The 14,591-nt window shown below is 41.0% G+C and overlaps 1 protein-coding gene across 1 annotated transcript in view; it reads left to right on the forward strand.

The window, feature by feature from the left end:
- The window catches only part of LOC119725462, a 57,241-nt gene that overhangs the window by 25,004 nt on the left and 17,646 nt on the right, over window positions 1–14,591 (forward strand). Inside the window, exons 6-11 of the mRNA XM_038196870.1 lie at window positions 1,266–1,310; window positions 4,609–4,746; window positions 8,994–9,230; window positions 10,117–10,962; window positions 13,124–13,183; window positions 14,053–14,112. Coding sequence (XP_038052798.1) covers window positions 1,266–1,310; window positions 4,609–4,746; window positions 8,994–9,230; window positions 10,117–10,962; window positions 13,124–13,183; window positions 14,053–14,112 — 1,386 coding nt within the window. The remainder of the gene's footprint in view (window positions 1–1,265; window positions 1,311–4,608; window positions 4,747–8,993; window positions 9,231–10,116; window positions 10,963–13,123; window positions 13,184–14,052; window positions 14,113–14,591) is intronic.

Consider the following 14,591-nt stretch of genomic DNA (forward strand, 5'->3'; position numbering starts at 1 on the left):
GTCACGTGGCAACAATCGGCTGAATGATGAGACTCACGTCCCGAATGCTGATTTCGAGGTTGTGTCGTGACTCAGCAACTTATGAAATGAAACCCAGATCCAGGAGATTGTGTTTTCTTGAGTAATACACAGCTTTCACAAAGCTAACGTTTCATCTGGTTAGTTGTTAAGCACCCGTCTTTGGATCGTCATCACTTTTGTTGCAAAAAGAAAATGCATCAATGAAAAAAGGTCCACTCTTCTTTCATAAGCATATTAGAGAAAATACTCACCCTGAGACAATTGTATCCTTATTCTCGACTACAAGACTAGTACAATGTTGATTATATTCTTATTTCTAAACATTTCACCCGATCTTTGTATGTGAAAGGTTCGTTGCAAATGTCGAGATAGAATGGACTGCATGTTTCGCTCCATTAAAAACATGAATAGTATTACTAACATGTGAATAAGTTCCCGAATGCAAACCAAGTTCGATATTGTATTTTTTTCCCTAAAAATACAGGGGCCAACTTTCGACTTTACGCAAATCATTGAGGCCAAGTAAAAAAAAAAAAAAAAAAAAGGCGGGGGGGGGGGATTCTCGTCCGGGTTTTTAACAGAATTGAGGAAGCGGCGTTTTTTGTTGAGGATGGCGGATTTTCCAAGATCGCTTCTTCTTTTTTCTCGACTCTTTTGCTGATACTTGCAGCAGCGGATCTAGAGGGGAGGTTTGGGGGTTGCAGCCCCCCCCCCCCCCCAAGCCGCTTACCAATGTTAAGAAGCTAGTAGAATGGGGCCAAAGTAATAAATGGAATGCTAAAGACGCTCTTACATTTATTCTTGAGTTGCCATAGAGTTCATGAGAAAGCATCGCAGATTTCAAAATTTGCAGGGGCCAAATTCCCCCGACCCCTTAAACTCAACCCTCATCCATATAATCCCCTCCCCCGTAAGCTAGATCCGCCTCTGCACCTTTGTGTCAAAATTAGCCGTCACCTTTTCGACCAGATTTTAAATGTGCGTACATGCCATGAAGCTACTGTTTTGCTGGACGTACATACAAGACAAAACGCATAGCAAATGTAAAAGGGGGAGGGCGGTGGGAGGAGGAGCAGCCGGGAAAAACGAAAGGGGCGGGGTTAGAAACATGTGTACCTTCTTCTTCTCTTTCTTCTTTTTCTTCCTCTCACTTTGCCTAACACTTGACGTTTAAAACAAGATAATACCTAAGCTGGATGCAGGACTGCGTGCTAAGTAATTTTTTTTAAATTTAATTGTTTCAGGCTACCGACGGCACAGCAAATGACGCATTTCGGATGGAAATTGAGGTAAGACCAATGTTGTTAAAGTGGATGAAGTGAGTGATATCTGTTGAAAATGTATTCATAAATACCTCAGACAGTTTAGCTATTCCTATTGGTCGAGAGCCCGTCACGTGGCCGGTATTAAACGGATGATAAAGACATGGATAGCTGGTCTTAAACACTTTTCCAGTGTCACAATAAAATGTGGACTCCTAAAAATCCAGTGCCTCTTACCGTTTCATTGGTTGAACGTTCACAATCCTCACGTAGGCATGCGCAACACTACAAGCGAGTCAGAATTTTATAGTTCTAAATTCAAAACGCAACGCCCAGGTGCGTTCTGCGTAACATCGCGCAGAACATGTTACGCGCGCGTCAATCTCCATAAAAGGGTTGTTTACATCTTACTCGCCAGCTGAACACTCCATTATTTTGCTAGAGGGATGTTTCAAAAAGCATGAAGTGAACTTGTTGAACAAAATCGGGATTTTTTGAACGAATTATTTGAATTTTTTTTACGGATAAGGTATTTATGAATGGGAATAAATATGTGCTCGGTCGGTATTTATCACTCGTTTAATACCGCTTAGAGTCTGGGTGCTGATAATTACCTCCGGCTCGGGTAATTATCAGCACCCAGACTCTAAGCGGTATTAAACGAGTGATAAAAACCTCCGGAGCACACATTTATTCCCTTAGTAATGGTGGGTGTGCAGAGTATCAGTTTTTAGTTACAAAATGCAATGATCTAAAATGATGATGTCACAAGAAACCACCGGTCTTTTTATCGTTTCCACTGTACACGTACTCGTCTATGCAGGGTAAGTTAGAAAAAAACAAAACGAAGCCCAAATGTTGGGACCATTGTTTGAGTGAGGTTCTGCACGTAGCACTTTCAAAATCTAGGATCGAAAGCCCCATTCATAAGCTTTCTTTTAGTACAAGAATCATTTAAATCACTCATGTACCTTTTAAATTACGGAATTTTAAACACAACCACCGTTTTAAGGTTCTGTCCATGGATCACAAAAAAAAATCAGTGTTCTTTCAGCAAAACAAACACAAATCACATATGAGTGTGTGTGAATTGTTTTAATTTTGCTGAAAGAACGCTCACTTTTTTGTGATCCGTGGAAGAAACTTTAAAACGGTAGTTGTGTTTAAAATTCCGTAACTTGAAAAGTACATAAGTGATTGCAATGATTTTTGTACTAAAAGAAAGCGTTAGAATTGGGCTTTCATGTTCTAGATTTTGAAAGTGCTACGTTCAGAACTTCTATAAAACAATAGTCCCGACATTTGGGTTTCGGTTTTTTTACTCACCCTGTAGAGTGTAGAGTGAGACTTGACCCAAAAGTAATATACCAACACTCCAACTCGTAGAAGCTGGAATCGATTTTGCAAATTATCATAATGTGCTATTACGTACTGACAGTTATGTGTGTGAATAGGATTTGATGTAGATTGGAATCTTGAGTGCAGAAAAAACATGCAAACGAAATTCACTCCAACTTTATTCACTACTTAGCAGACAACATTCTGCAAAATCAGTCAGATTTCACCAACCAAGATTGAAGTCTCAAATAAGATTTTAAAGGAGATTTTCTTCAACATTTTGCACCTGAGAGTGAAGCCAAGTGATTTCAATTTGAAGCCTGAGACTAGACTGGCACAGGTCCATCTGTTTGAAAAGATTGATGCTTCAGTTGTCCGGTGGCAGACAATGGCGAGATGTGTAGAAATAGAGACCGCCTACCAAATGTTTCTTTTAACCCTCCGACGCAGAAACTAGCCCTTTTGGGGACCCAATTTGGTTAATTACCTTAATAAAAAAAAAACAATTTCAAACCAATTCTGGTGATCTTCCATCTAATCCTAGCCAGAGGCACCCACTACGGATATATGCAGTCACCTAGTGTGTGACCCCGGGTGAGGCATATCTGAGCCTGACAACCTGGGCTGCCCATATACACGTGCACAAAACAAAGTCACTTGCGGGTAGCCAAGAGCACGACTTGACCACAGACTATGTATACAACATCTGTTTCCTGTCAATGACCTCCTTATTTATAGTCTACAGACATGTCGAGATTGTATACATGTGCTGATAATGCTGATGACGATTGAAGATTGCTGACAACGAAAACGACGACGACAACGAAGACGATGATGATGACAATTACATTTATAACGATGATGACAGTGATGACAACAATGAAAAAAATGAGGAAGACCGTGATCACAATCAAGGGCTGGTCCACAACACCATTTTTTGGGGGCCCAAAAAAACTTTGTTCCCAAAAAGTGTGTCCCAGAAAATTACAGCGTGGGGTTTGGGGCCTTGAAATATATATATTTTTTTTGGTTCTAGATGCTCTGTGGTGCGATCTGAGGCAATTTCTGACCACTTAAGCCAATGAGGAAAAGATGGTGTTGTACTCATTGCCTGCCTTTATTGCGAAGTCATTTAACAAAAAAAAAAACAAATTGTTTTTTTGTCTTTTTTGGGGGGCGGGGGGGGGGGGGAATGGCCCCCTTTGCCCCCCGGATCCGCCCTTGATTCCAATGACGGCTTACGATGGTGAAAGTGCTGACACTAGGAGATGACCCTAACGATTTTAAAGATGACGACGATGACGATGACCATTACAATTATACCAAAAACATGTATGGTGGAATTGTTATGATAACAATGATCTCGTTTTTAGTTAATAAATTGGTTTATGCTATTTTAATGTAAGCTGATCATTCAGTACTTTTTGGATTGTTGTTAACCACACTGAAAAATTGCTTGGGTTAATTTTACCAAAGAAAGGGTGAAAACTGGAACTACCCAAACTTGGGTTGTTCTCTGTAACCAATTGTTTGGGTTATAATTTATGTTAGCCAAAAGTTGTAGTCATACAAATTAAATTTTGTCTTGAATGACGACAAGTTTTGGTTGAAGTTAGCAAAAATTCTAACATAAACAATTGGTTATAGAACAACCCAAGTTTGGGTAGTTTCAGTTTTCACCCTTTCTTTGGTAAAATTAACCCAGGCAATTTTTCAGTGCAAGATGAATGTTTAATAACATATTCAAATAAACCACAATGTGGGTTTGAACTTGCGACCTCCGGATTGCCGTTCTGGTGCTCTACCAACTGAGCTATCCAGCACTATGGAAGCAACTTTAATAATAATGACCTTGATGGTTACGATGATGACAATTATTTCAACTATAACAAATATCATAGCAGTGATACCAGATAACGAAGACAGTGATGAACAAGAACGATGATCAGAAAATGGTGTTTTTACTTGCCCCTGTTGGATCTGATAGACCGACAGCCAAGGCGAAACGAAGAGCTCCATTCAGGACGACGCAGACGAGACAGCACCCAGCTCGCCTAGTCTCTCCCTTATGGACCCGTTCGCGAAGCGGCCGAGCCAACCAAACGCGTATACTGTGGTAGACCCCGTAAGCAATAATCCGCATTTGGGTACCGCTCGCTGCTTGTCAACGTGATACTCTTTACTTGCTTGCTTGCTTGCTTGCTTCATAAGTGAAGGTGAAATTGATTACGCAGTAGCCAACATTGTTCCTATGGCTTTTATGCAAACCTGCTCAGCTCCAATTTCCGCATTTCCGGATTTTGCATCACTGTACATTGCTGTATTTTCTAGTAGGCATATTTTGTTATTTCTCAGGCTATAAACGCTTCTGAAGCTAATTTAATAGTTCAGTCCAATGAAGGTGGAACATCAAATCATCGTCATTGGCCGAACAACAACTTACCCTTCTTTTCTTTGTTAAAGGTATACACATGATCATTTGCTTTGTGTGCATTGTTTCTGATCAAAGCAACAAAGTGCTTAAAATCTTGGGAAGGTTGCATAAAAACTAACTTATTGAAATGTCAGGATACCATACTTTTAGATAAAACAAAATCGAGTGTTTTCTTTCTTTAAAATGCCACCCGTGACGGTTTTAATTCCAAATTTCTACATTATGAATTGCAAAAAAGTAAAGTCGGTCACGAGCCAATGTGGCTCATCAGGCTGGCGTTGATTTCCGGTTTCAGTAGCATGAAACGACAGAATATTTCTTCTCCCCCCCATAAAAAAAAAGAGGAAGACGAAAAAAAACGAACTCAATTTTTGTTTATTTTTAAGTACGGCGACGTCGCAATAAAGGCAGGCACTGCATACACCAGCATGTTTTCCTAAATTTTGTTTGTTTTAAAATGGTCAGAAATTGCCTCAGATCACACAACAGAGCATCAGCTATATAATCCATTTTTTTCGGGGCCCTTAAGTGAGCCTGGAACCCCACGCCGTAATTATTTTAACCCACTCCTGGGGGACAAAATTTGTTTGGCCCCCCCCCCCCCCAAAACAAAATGTGTTCTGGATCTGCCCTTGGAGGGAATTCCATAATTAGGCCCATTGCTGAGGTTGACAATTGTCACTGTAGTTGGTTTAGTTTAAACAATGCTCTACGCTGAGTGCATTAATTGTCTCAAACTTTGCCTAATCCTCCCGAATCTCCGTTAATAGCTCAAAAGGTCAAAAAATACAGCCGGTATAATGCAAAAGCTTGTATTATCATGTCGCTTGCTGTTGCATTTAATGCTTGAAAACATCTCGTTAATGCTCTTAAGAAATTTGCTACAGCCGTATTCGCTCTTTTCGAAGAAAAAAGTGCAAGATGTGGATTCAAACTGAGCGAGGCTGAACGTTTAAACCAAATACTATTTGCGTTGGTCATTATAGTAGGTTGCTGAGGGTTGCAAACCAGTCATTAAATTCCCATGTTTATACGCCAATGATGAATACCCCCACATCAAGCAAAACCGGGCGAAAATACCTACAACTTTCACAGGTGTTCAAGACATTCATCAAATCAAATCTTCATTAACACTCTTTATGGCGGTTGTGAAGTGTAGTTTTTTATTGCAGCTCAAAAAGCAGCTTTACAATCAAAAGAAGACTTTTCTCAATTCTAATGACACCCGTTTTGCAATTTTGAACATATTCTTTGGGTAGAAATCACGATTTTCCTGCGCGATTTGTGCCTTGTGATTCAACGCGCCTTGCGTGTGCACGTATTACACATCGCGTGGTGATTGCCATCTTTATTTTCGGGTTGCGTGTTTTCGCCGCGCTGCCATCGTCATTTCACCCCACCCCCCCCCCCCCTAAAAAAAAAATTGTCCTCAAAAATGAAAACCCTGCCCTCTATCTATAACATGTTTATTGAGACTGTCGCCAACTAGTTTTGTAAGTCTAATAATTTTAAAATGATTTTGTTCCCTCATACCCTAGACTACACGATCGACCTCTTTATTATCTGTTCAATTTGTGTGGGGTTGACTGATGACTTTGGGTGATATTTCCTTCCGTTGATAATCAACCTTAACAGCAGACCCGGATGTTCACAGTTATAATTGAAATGATCCTCTCATTTTTAATTGCAAAATCAAGCGACTTGCCGGTCAAAATTCCATGCGCAGAGCCGAGTCCGAATCATACACTGAGTCCAAACTGGGCCATCCATCCGTGATTTTGGTCACATATTCGGCTGTCTGCTCCCCTGAGCCATCACGCAAGAACCATTGAAGTATTATAGACTAATTCGGCGACAGCCATTTTTGCGGTGGCACCAGGCTGGCGCGAGTCGCGCTCAGGTAGCACGTAAGCACTCTAGGCTCCTTTATATTAAAGGGAAAATACAACATTTGCAAACATCAAAAAATAAAACTACCAAATCATTTTGAAATACCTTGCTGGACTGTAAGTGAATGGCAGTGTAAAGCATCTTGTAAAATCATGGCACCTGGTTTACTGTCATTTTCAAAAAAAGTGGTATTTTTGTATCAATTTCCAACGCTGATCGGCCGATCAGCTTTGGAAACAACTGGCTTTTTTCCAAATACTGGCCCCAATTGACCATCGCACTTGTTTGCAATCGATTACAAACTTATGAACGGGTACGAACCAGCTAGACTGGTTCCCTGACCTTACAATTCCCCAATGTATGTAAACTGCTCTGTTTCTTCTTATATGGAGTCAGGGAACCAGACTACATGAAAATGATTGTTTTTCTTGGTTTTTATAGCATTTTCGAACCCAAAACCTCAAAAAAGTCAGTGTAACTATATTTGCTATATATTTCCAACCCCCAAATTCCATCCATTTCTGAAAATTACAGCAAAAGCAAATGATGTATATTCCCTTTAACCAAATTATTGTGTTACCAAAATGCGCGAGCGTTTCGTCTTTCAAGAACGCCTTTGGCATGTGCAGGGAGTGTGGCACCACCGCAACAAAAATGGCTTCTTATTTCAAAAATGGCTTCTAACATTCCCTGTGAAAAGAGCTAATGTCGTCGGGTGCAGTTCCTTGCCACTAATCAGCCACTGAAATGGTGATGTACTCTGATTGATTGGAATATAGAGGGAGAGTGTTAAATTAAGTTGTCATTTTTAAAAACAATGCATTCACTTTGAATAGACAATTACTGGGGTGCTTAGTGACATCGTGACTGCCTAATTATGGTATACGGGCTAAAATCAATGTACAGACACATACATAACTTTCCTTATTATTCGCCAAAATTGTGAAGGGGCGTGACTTTGGGAAGTTCCCTTCACCATTTTGGCGAATTGTCAACTGAAATGAGAATACAGTGTGAGTCGAAAAAGGCGGAACTCAAACCCCCAAAAATATATTTCATATTTACAAAAAATATGTAGCACCAAACAAAATTGACTGGAAAGTCAATTTCATAAGCTACTTTTCGGTTAAAAAATTACTCAAATTACTCCATTCTTTCAAAGAATATTACCATTTAAATGCAATGACGCTAAAACCTGTTTCGTCCACCAAAAAAAGCAGTTGATTGTGTATTCTGACTGTTTGGAACATATAACGAAAACAATGACCAAAAAAATACTTGTTTCAACAACAGTCAACAACTGCAGTACACAATATCTTTGTTAACAACCCTGGTTAGGCAAACAATATGACGTATAAAATCACCTTTATTTAAAAGACGGGCCTTCAAAAGGACTTCGTTGAATATGTTTAACTTTTAAACTGATGTTTTATCGCTAGTGATGTTTGAAGACAATTGTGACGACGATTTTTTAATATCTCATTTTTGGACGAATGATGTTTTAGGGTCATTGTGTTTAAATGGTGATATTCTTTAAACGGATTGAGCGATTTTGGTTTTTTTTCCATCTAAAAGTAGCTTATGAATTTGGCTTTCCAGTCTAAGTGTGGTGCTACAAATTTTTTAAAATATGAAATAAAAATGTTGTGGTTTGGGTTCCGCTTTTTTTTTTTTTTTTTACCTCTCCCTGTATATTGTGGCATCATGCCAGTTTTGTTGTCATCCGTTACCTGCTGCTTAGTCGAACTTATATTCAAAGAGTTACTAATTAATCTTGGCTCACGAAAATGAGTTAAACCGTCTTATGTGTTGTAATTGAGACCACCACAGGTCCGGTCAACATAAATAAACAATTCCTTCACAAGCCAGGTCACACACCCGGTCACAAGCAACAGTTAGTTGATGAAAAAAAAAAAGCTGCCACAGTTCATATTGTGACTTGTGATGCAACCTACTGTACGCGGACCTTAAGGACTTGTGGTGGACTCGACTACAACCCTGTGGCTATTTCATGTCTCTCTCATTCCGCTGTGTTGCATGTGCTGCAGTCTCTGATATGCAAGCTGAGTCCGCTGAGAGTCCAAGTCACCATCGAGGGAATCCCCACGGGGGAGACCAACGATGACGAAATTGAAGAGCTTGGTGACGACATTGAGGAGCTTGATGACGGCGGCTATGCCACGACGCTTAGAAGTCCAGAGAGTGGACATGCTACAGCCATAGATTCATGTGACACCCCAGCTGTCACACCCGTTATTGTCCCACTGAAGACAGGGGATGAAGAGGTACTGTGGCTTGATTGGTTTATTAGTTGTTTGGTAGAGACGATTCCATTACTGCATGCAACTCTTTTTGTCAGGTAGACCATCGTTTCGGGTCTGTACTGGGTAAAAGGCACTAGCTCCTCCGCTCCAATGAGTTGTTTGTCAGAGCAGTATTAAGACTGCATGATTTCATTATTTATCTCAAACATCATACGATTACCCTTGTCATATTTAAAATTAAACAACATTTTAATTGAGACACAAGCACAAAAAAAATATGTGGCTGAGTATGATCATTCTAAATTTTTAGTTATTTTGATCTTGAGATATTATTTATAACAAGCTCGTAGCCGAGCGGTTAGAGCGTTGAGCTATACGGAGTGGAAGGTTGGTGGTTCGAATCCAATTCGGACCAAAAGCAGGAAAGCTCTCTGACAACCCCACAGTATAAATGGGTAAATGAATCGTTCAGGGAAAGTAAGACAGCGAGAGGGGAGGACTGAACACAGCCACCCTTAAGCCGCGCCCAAGACACAGTGGACCTCTAACATCCCACTGCCCTACGGCCAGTAATGGCTAGCCTATGGGGTCTTTACCTTTACCTTTTATTTCATCGCATGAACCTCTGAACCCCCCCCCCCCCCCGGAAAAAAACCAAACACCTGTCCAGGACATTCCAGATAGGAGTAGAACACTCCAAACTATTTGTAATATGTTGTCGCATCTGCATGATGGATGCTTTTGATACGGATGTCTCTGGTAGCATGACCGTATCAGTAATTAGGGTCCACCTGTTACGTTTGGTCGCGGCTAAGACTGAAAGAAAATAAGCCGTTGATTTTGACAAGCTGCTAAGGTTACTGTTTTGAAATTGATTTTTTACACGCCACATTTTTTTTCATCCCAGGACATGTGGGGTCCAGACTCACTGCGGAACAGGGCTCCATCGGTGGACATACCTCTCCGCAATGCTCCAGATTTACCCTCGGACTCAGATCCCGAGTCCGAACCACCGGCTCCTGACCCGAATCCCCACCAGGAACAGACTCACAATCACCCCGCTGACCACACTCGTCCGCCTCCCTCGGACCCCGTGACGGACCCGATTGACCCCGATCCTGGCTACGACCCCGACTTGGATTCACCTTACTTGCAGGGCATACCCAAGCCCGCAACTCACAATCAGTCTGCTGTCCCCACTCGTCTGGCTCCCTCGAACCCCATGACGGACTCGATTGACCCCGATCCTGACTACAACCCCGACTTGGATTCACCTTACTTGCAGGGCATACCCAAGCCCGCAAGAAAGCCTCAACGCCGCCATGTTGCTCACCATAATCCTGAGAGCAACCGAAGTGACTCGTATTCTGATCCCAATCGTGACTCTGATGACGAAAAACCGGAGCTGCCACCCAGGCGCCGTCCTGATCCGGATCCTCAGATATCTGGAGACACAGTAACTCCACTGACGAATGGCACTTCCCATTCAAAGCCAAATCCTGACCCGAATCAGATAAGCAACTCATTTTCTGACGAGGAGCCCCTGCCTGAGCTCCCTCCCAAACCCAGTCCCAAGCTACCCTTGGTGCGTGACCCCAGTCCCGGCCCACGCCCTGATCCAGGTCTGACTCTCACCGACCCCATCGCGCTTCCTGACCTGGTCCCAACCCGCAAGAGTCGGGACGAACAAACCACTGAAGACATGCCTAGCTCGCCGAGCAGCCCTGTTTCAGCTGGTGACGAATCCAAAAAGGTAAGCTCCGTATCATTTCACTTCAAAGTCACTGACTTCACGTTTTGTGATAAATCAATGACCTATAATTACTCTGCATGAATCAACTGATACGCCTTGAGAGAATACATGGATATGCGCGTTTCTAGGTTATGTTGATCCTGTAAGACTCGCCAAATTGTTGATAATAATTTTCAGAGAAGGACGGCGTCTACAGGGTGAGTAAAAACAAACGAAACCCGAATGTCGGGACTATTGTTTTATTGAAGTTCTGAATGTAGCACTTTCAAAATCTAAGATATGAAAGCCGAATTCATAAGCTTTCTTTTAGGCCTAAAAAGAAAAGTGTTATGTTGGCGTAACCCGACCGACCCTAAAAATGCGGCCGACCCTGGATATTTTAATTTTTTTCGAAGGGAAGAAATATAATTAAAATCTATAGAAATGAATTTTAAATACGTTTTGAAACCATTTATGACCGTTTCTCCTCAATTGTATGACGATAGCGCGCGTGGAACTTTGGAGTGCACAATGTTTTGCACCCTCCTCTCCATGACACAACGAACATGCAGAAGATCGCGCAGGCCTACAGGCAGTGCGCGTGCGGAGATCGATGCACCATGCATGCATGATAGATGCACATGTACATACAGTACAGTACACGTGTAGCCTCGTCCTAGACTGTTGCACGGCGCGAACTGCTACATACACTATTGAAAATACTTCGCTATTTATTCCATGTTTAAAAAAATAGTTCATTATAATATAAATTATTTTAATTAATTTTCCACTATTTTACACGATAACAATTGATATATATTTATTCTAAAAATGGTAAGCTATTCTGTAACCCCGGCGGCCGACGCGACCCGGCCGTCCCTCGGCCCGTGGTTATGCGCGTACGCCGTCGCATCATGGCGCCTGGTACCGAAGCGTACAGTGTTTCCATCAAGGGCAAATTATGGGGATCTTCGGTCAGTTTCAACCGTTTAATGCGGACAAATTTGAGTCTAGAGCTGGGGGTAATCGCCCAGAGCTGTGCCGATGGTGTAAAAGCGGGTTACACCGTGCTAAAAATACAAACTTCAAAGGAAGAATCGGGTCCATATAAAGATGTCGATGCAGATGAAACGGCTAACATTTTGTCTGATTTTGGATTCCGCTTTTTGATATGTACCTTTGGAAAGGTTGATGATGAGCCTTGTTTCTTTTGTTATCGTGTACTACTACCGGCTTAATGTCATTTTCGTTGCTGGGATTAAAAAAAAAAAAAAAAAAAAAAAAAAAAAGACCTACCTACCCCATTTTTTCTGGCCTGTTACGCCAACATAACTTCTTTTTTTTTAGGCCTTAGAACAAAAATCATTCAAATCACTTGTGTTCTTTCCAAGTTACGGGCTTTTAAACAAAATCACCGTTTTAAAGTTTTCTCCACGGATCTCAAATAGGTAGTGTTTTTCTTCAAAAAAAACGAAAACAAACCACAATTTTTGTTTTCGTTTTGCTGAAAGAACGCACATCTTCTGTGTGATCCGTGGACAGAACTTTAAAACGATGGTTGTGTTTAACATTCCATAACTTGAGAAGTACATACGTGATTTTGATAATTCTTATACTAAAAGAAAGCTAATGAATTGGCTTTAATATCCTTGATTTTCAAAGTGCTACATGCAGAACTTCTTAAAAACAATAATCCCGACACTTAGGTTTTGTGTTTTTTTTTTACTCACCCTTTAAAAGTGTTATTGCGGGCAAAGTTTTCACGATTGTAATTGTGTTCATCCGTACAGAATAAAAGAGATCTTTCGTCGCACGGTTTTTAATTTTGGGCTAATGAAGTTGATGCAGTCACTTCGAAATATCTGGAACTCTTTAAACACGACAAGTTTTCGCTTTAGTCTTGCTTTCTACTTTAATTGATCTTGCCTTAACCTGATTCTGACTTTATTTTCTTCTGATTTTTTTGTGTCATACAAATTGTGCCTTTTTTGTGCCATTGTGCCAAATTGGGCCATTTTGTGTCATACAAATTGTGCCATTTAGTCGTAGGGCCAAAATCGGATGCTGCCCTTTATAGCTACGGACCACTCACGAATTGATCAGGTTGCCCGTCTTGTGATGAAAACGGGTAATATTGAGACTATTGGGAAGGCTATGTCCTGATTGCTGTCTTCCTTTTCAGCCGAAACTCACAGCCAAGCCAAGGAGACTCTCGGAGAAAGATATCGGAGACAGTGGAAAGGTATGTAGACATTACGATTAGATATTCTGATCAAAGTGTCAAATGTGCAAATCTTTTTAAAATGTGAGCGTCGTGATACCAAGCACTTACTATTAAACCATGCATTCAAGGTTTCGTTTTGGATTCCTAACATCGACTAATCAGAGGATGAGGTGGAATTTGTACATGCTTTTATAGCTGTTCATGTCTGTTATCGCTGTTGTGTGGACCTATAAGACTCGCCGCATTGTTGATACTAGTTTTAAAGTCAGCGATAGAGGGCCTCGATTTGTAGTAAGCGTTAACCCTAAAATGGCCGGCTATTTCGATCACCTCTCAGCTGCCCCCCCCATGATCTCGGCCATCGAGTGACAAAAAAAATTGGAAACTTAGTACATGCCTAGAACAACTGATCATAAACATACCTAAGCAATTTCATAACTACAGGTCAAAAGATTTAGGAATAATGGCTAATTAATTATTGATATGCATGAATGGTAATTCTGCTGTGAAGAATTTCACTTTTTAGGAATTGTTTGGGTTCGTTTTGATCTCATTGTGTTCATCCGCACAGAATCAAGGACATTTCGCGTCTCACGGTGTTCAATTTTGGGCTAGTGAAGTTAATGCAGGCACTTCAAAATGTCTTGAACTCTTTTAAAACGTGACAAGCCTTCGCTTTATTTTTGTTTTCTACTTTTAATGATCTTGCCTTGACCAGTTGACCTGAATATGTCAATTTTGACATACAGTGCAAAACCTGGGTTTAAAATCGGATGCTGACCTTTATAGTTACATCCCATTCACGAATGGGTCAGGTTATCCATGTCGTGTTGAAAATAAGTAACATTTAGATGTCCCGATTACTGTTTTTTGCTTTCTTTTTTTAGCCGAAGCTTCCAGCCAAGCCAAGGACACTCTCGGAAAAAGATATAGGAGACAGTGGAAAGGTAAGCATATGATGAAATAGTCAGCTCACAATGTCAACTTTGCAAGTCTTTCGACTTTTACTTTGTTGAACTTCTTCGTACCAAGCACGGACGAGCAAGCCATATATCCAAAGTCCCGTTTTGAATCTCCAAGATCGACGAATCGGATGTCGACGTCGAATTCGTGCATGCGCTATTATTTGGTTTTAATTCCAAATAATTTGGTTGAGTTTGGTTTACATTGATGGATCCATCCATCAATTCTCCCGTTAGAGTCAATACTGTTTTGTGTACATACAAAGACAGGCTAACCTTCTGTTGACTGAAAAGTCGCACAGTTTCTGGAGAATTAGAACCATTCAAAGGCTCCGGTCACTTAATCACTGTGGTTCAATTGAAAGATTCAAAAGATGGGTCCTGAGATGGCGTTTGAATGATGACGCATCAGTTGTGTCCCTTAATTCGTCTAGCAAGGAATTCCAGAGACGCGGTGCACAGCT

The sequence above is a fragment of the Patiria miniata genome, unplaced genomic scaffold (assembly GCF_015706575.1).
Source record: "Patiria miniata isolate m_02_andy unplaced genomic scaffold, ASM1570657v1 HiC_scaffold_19, whole genome shotgun sequence".
Classification (NCBI taxonomy): domain Eukaryota; kingdom Metazoa; phylum Echinodermata; class Asteroidea; order Valvatida; family Asterinidae; genus Patiria; species Patiria miniata.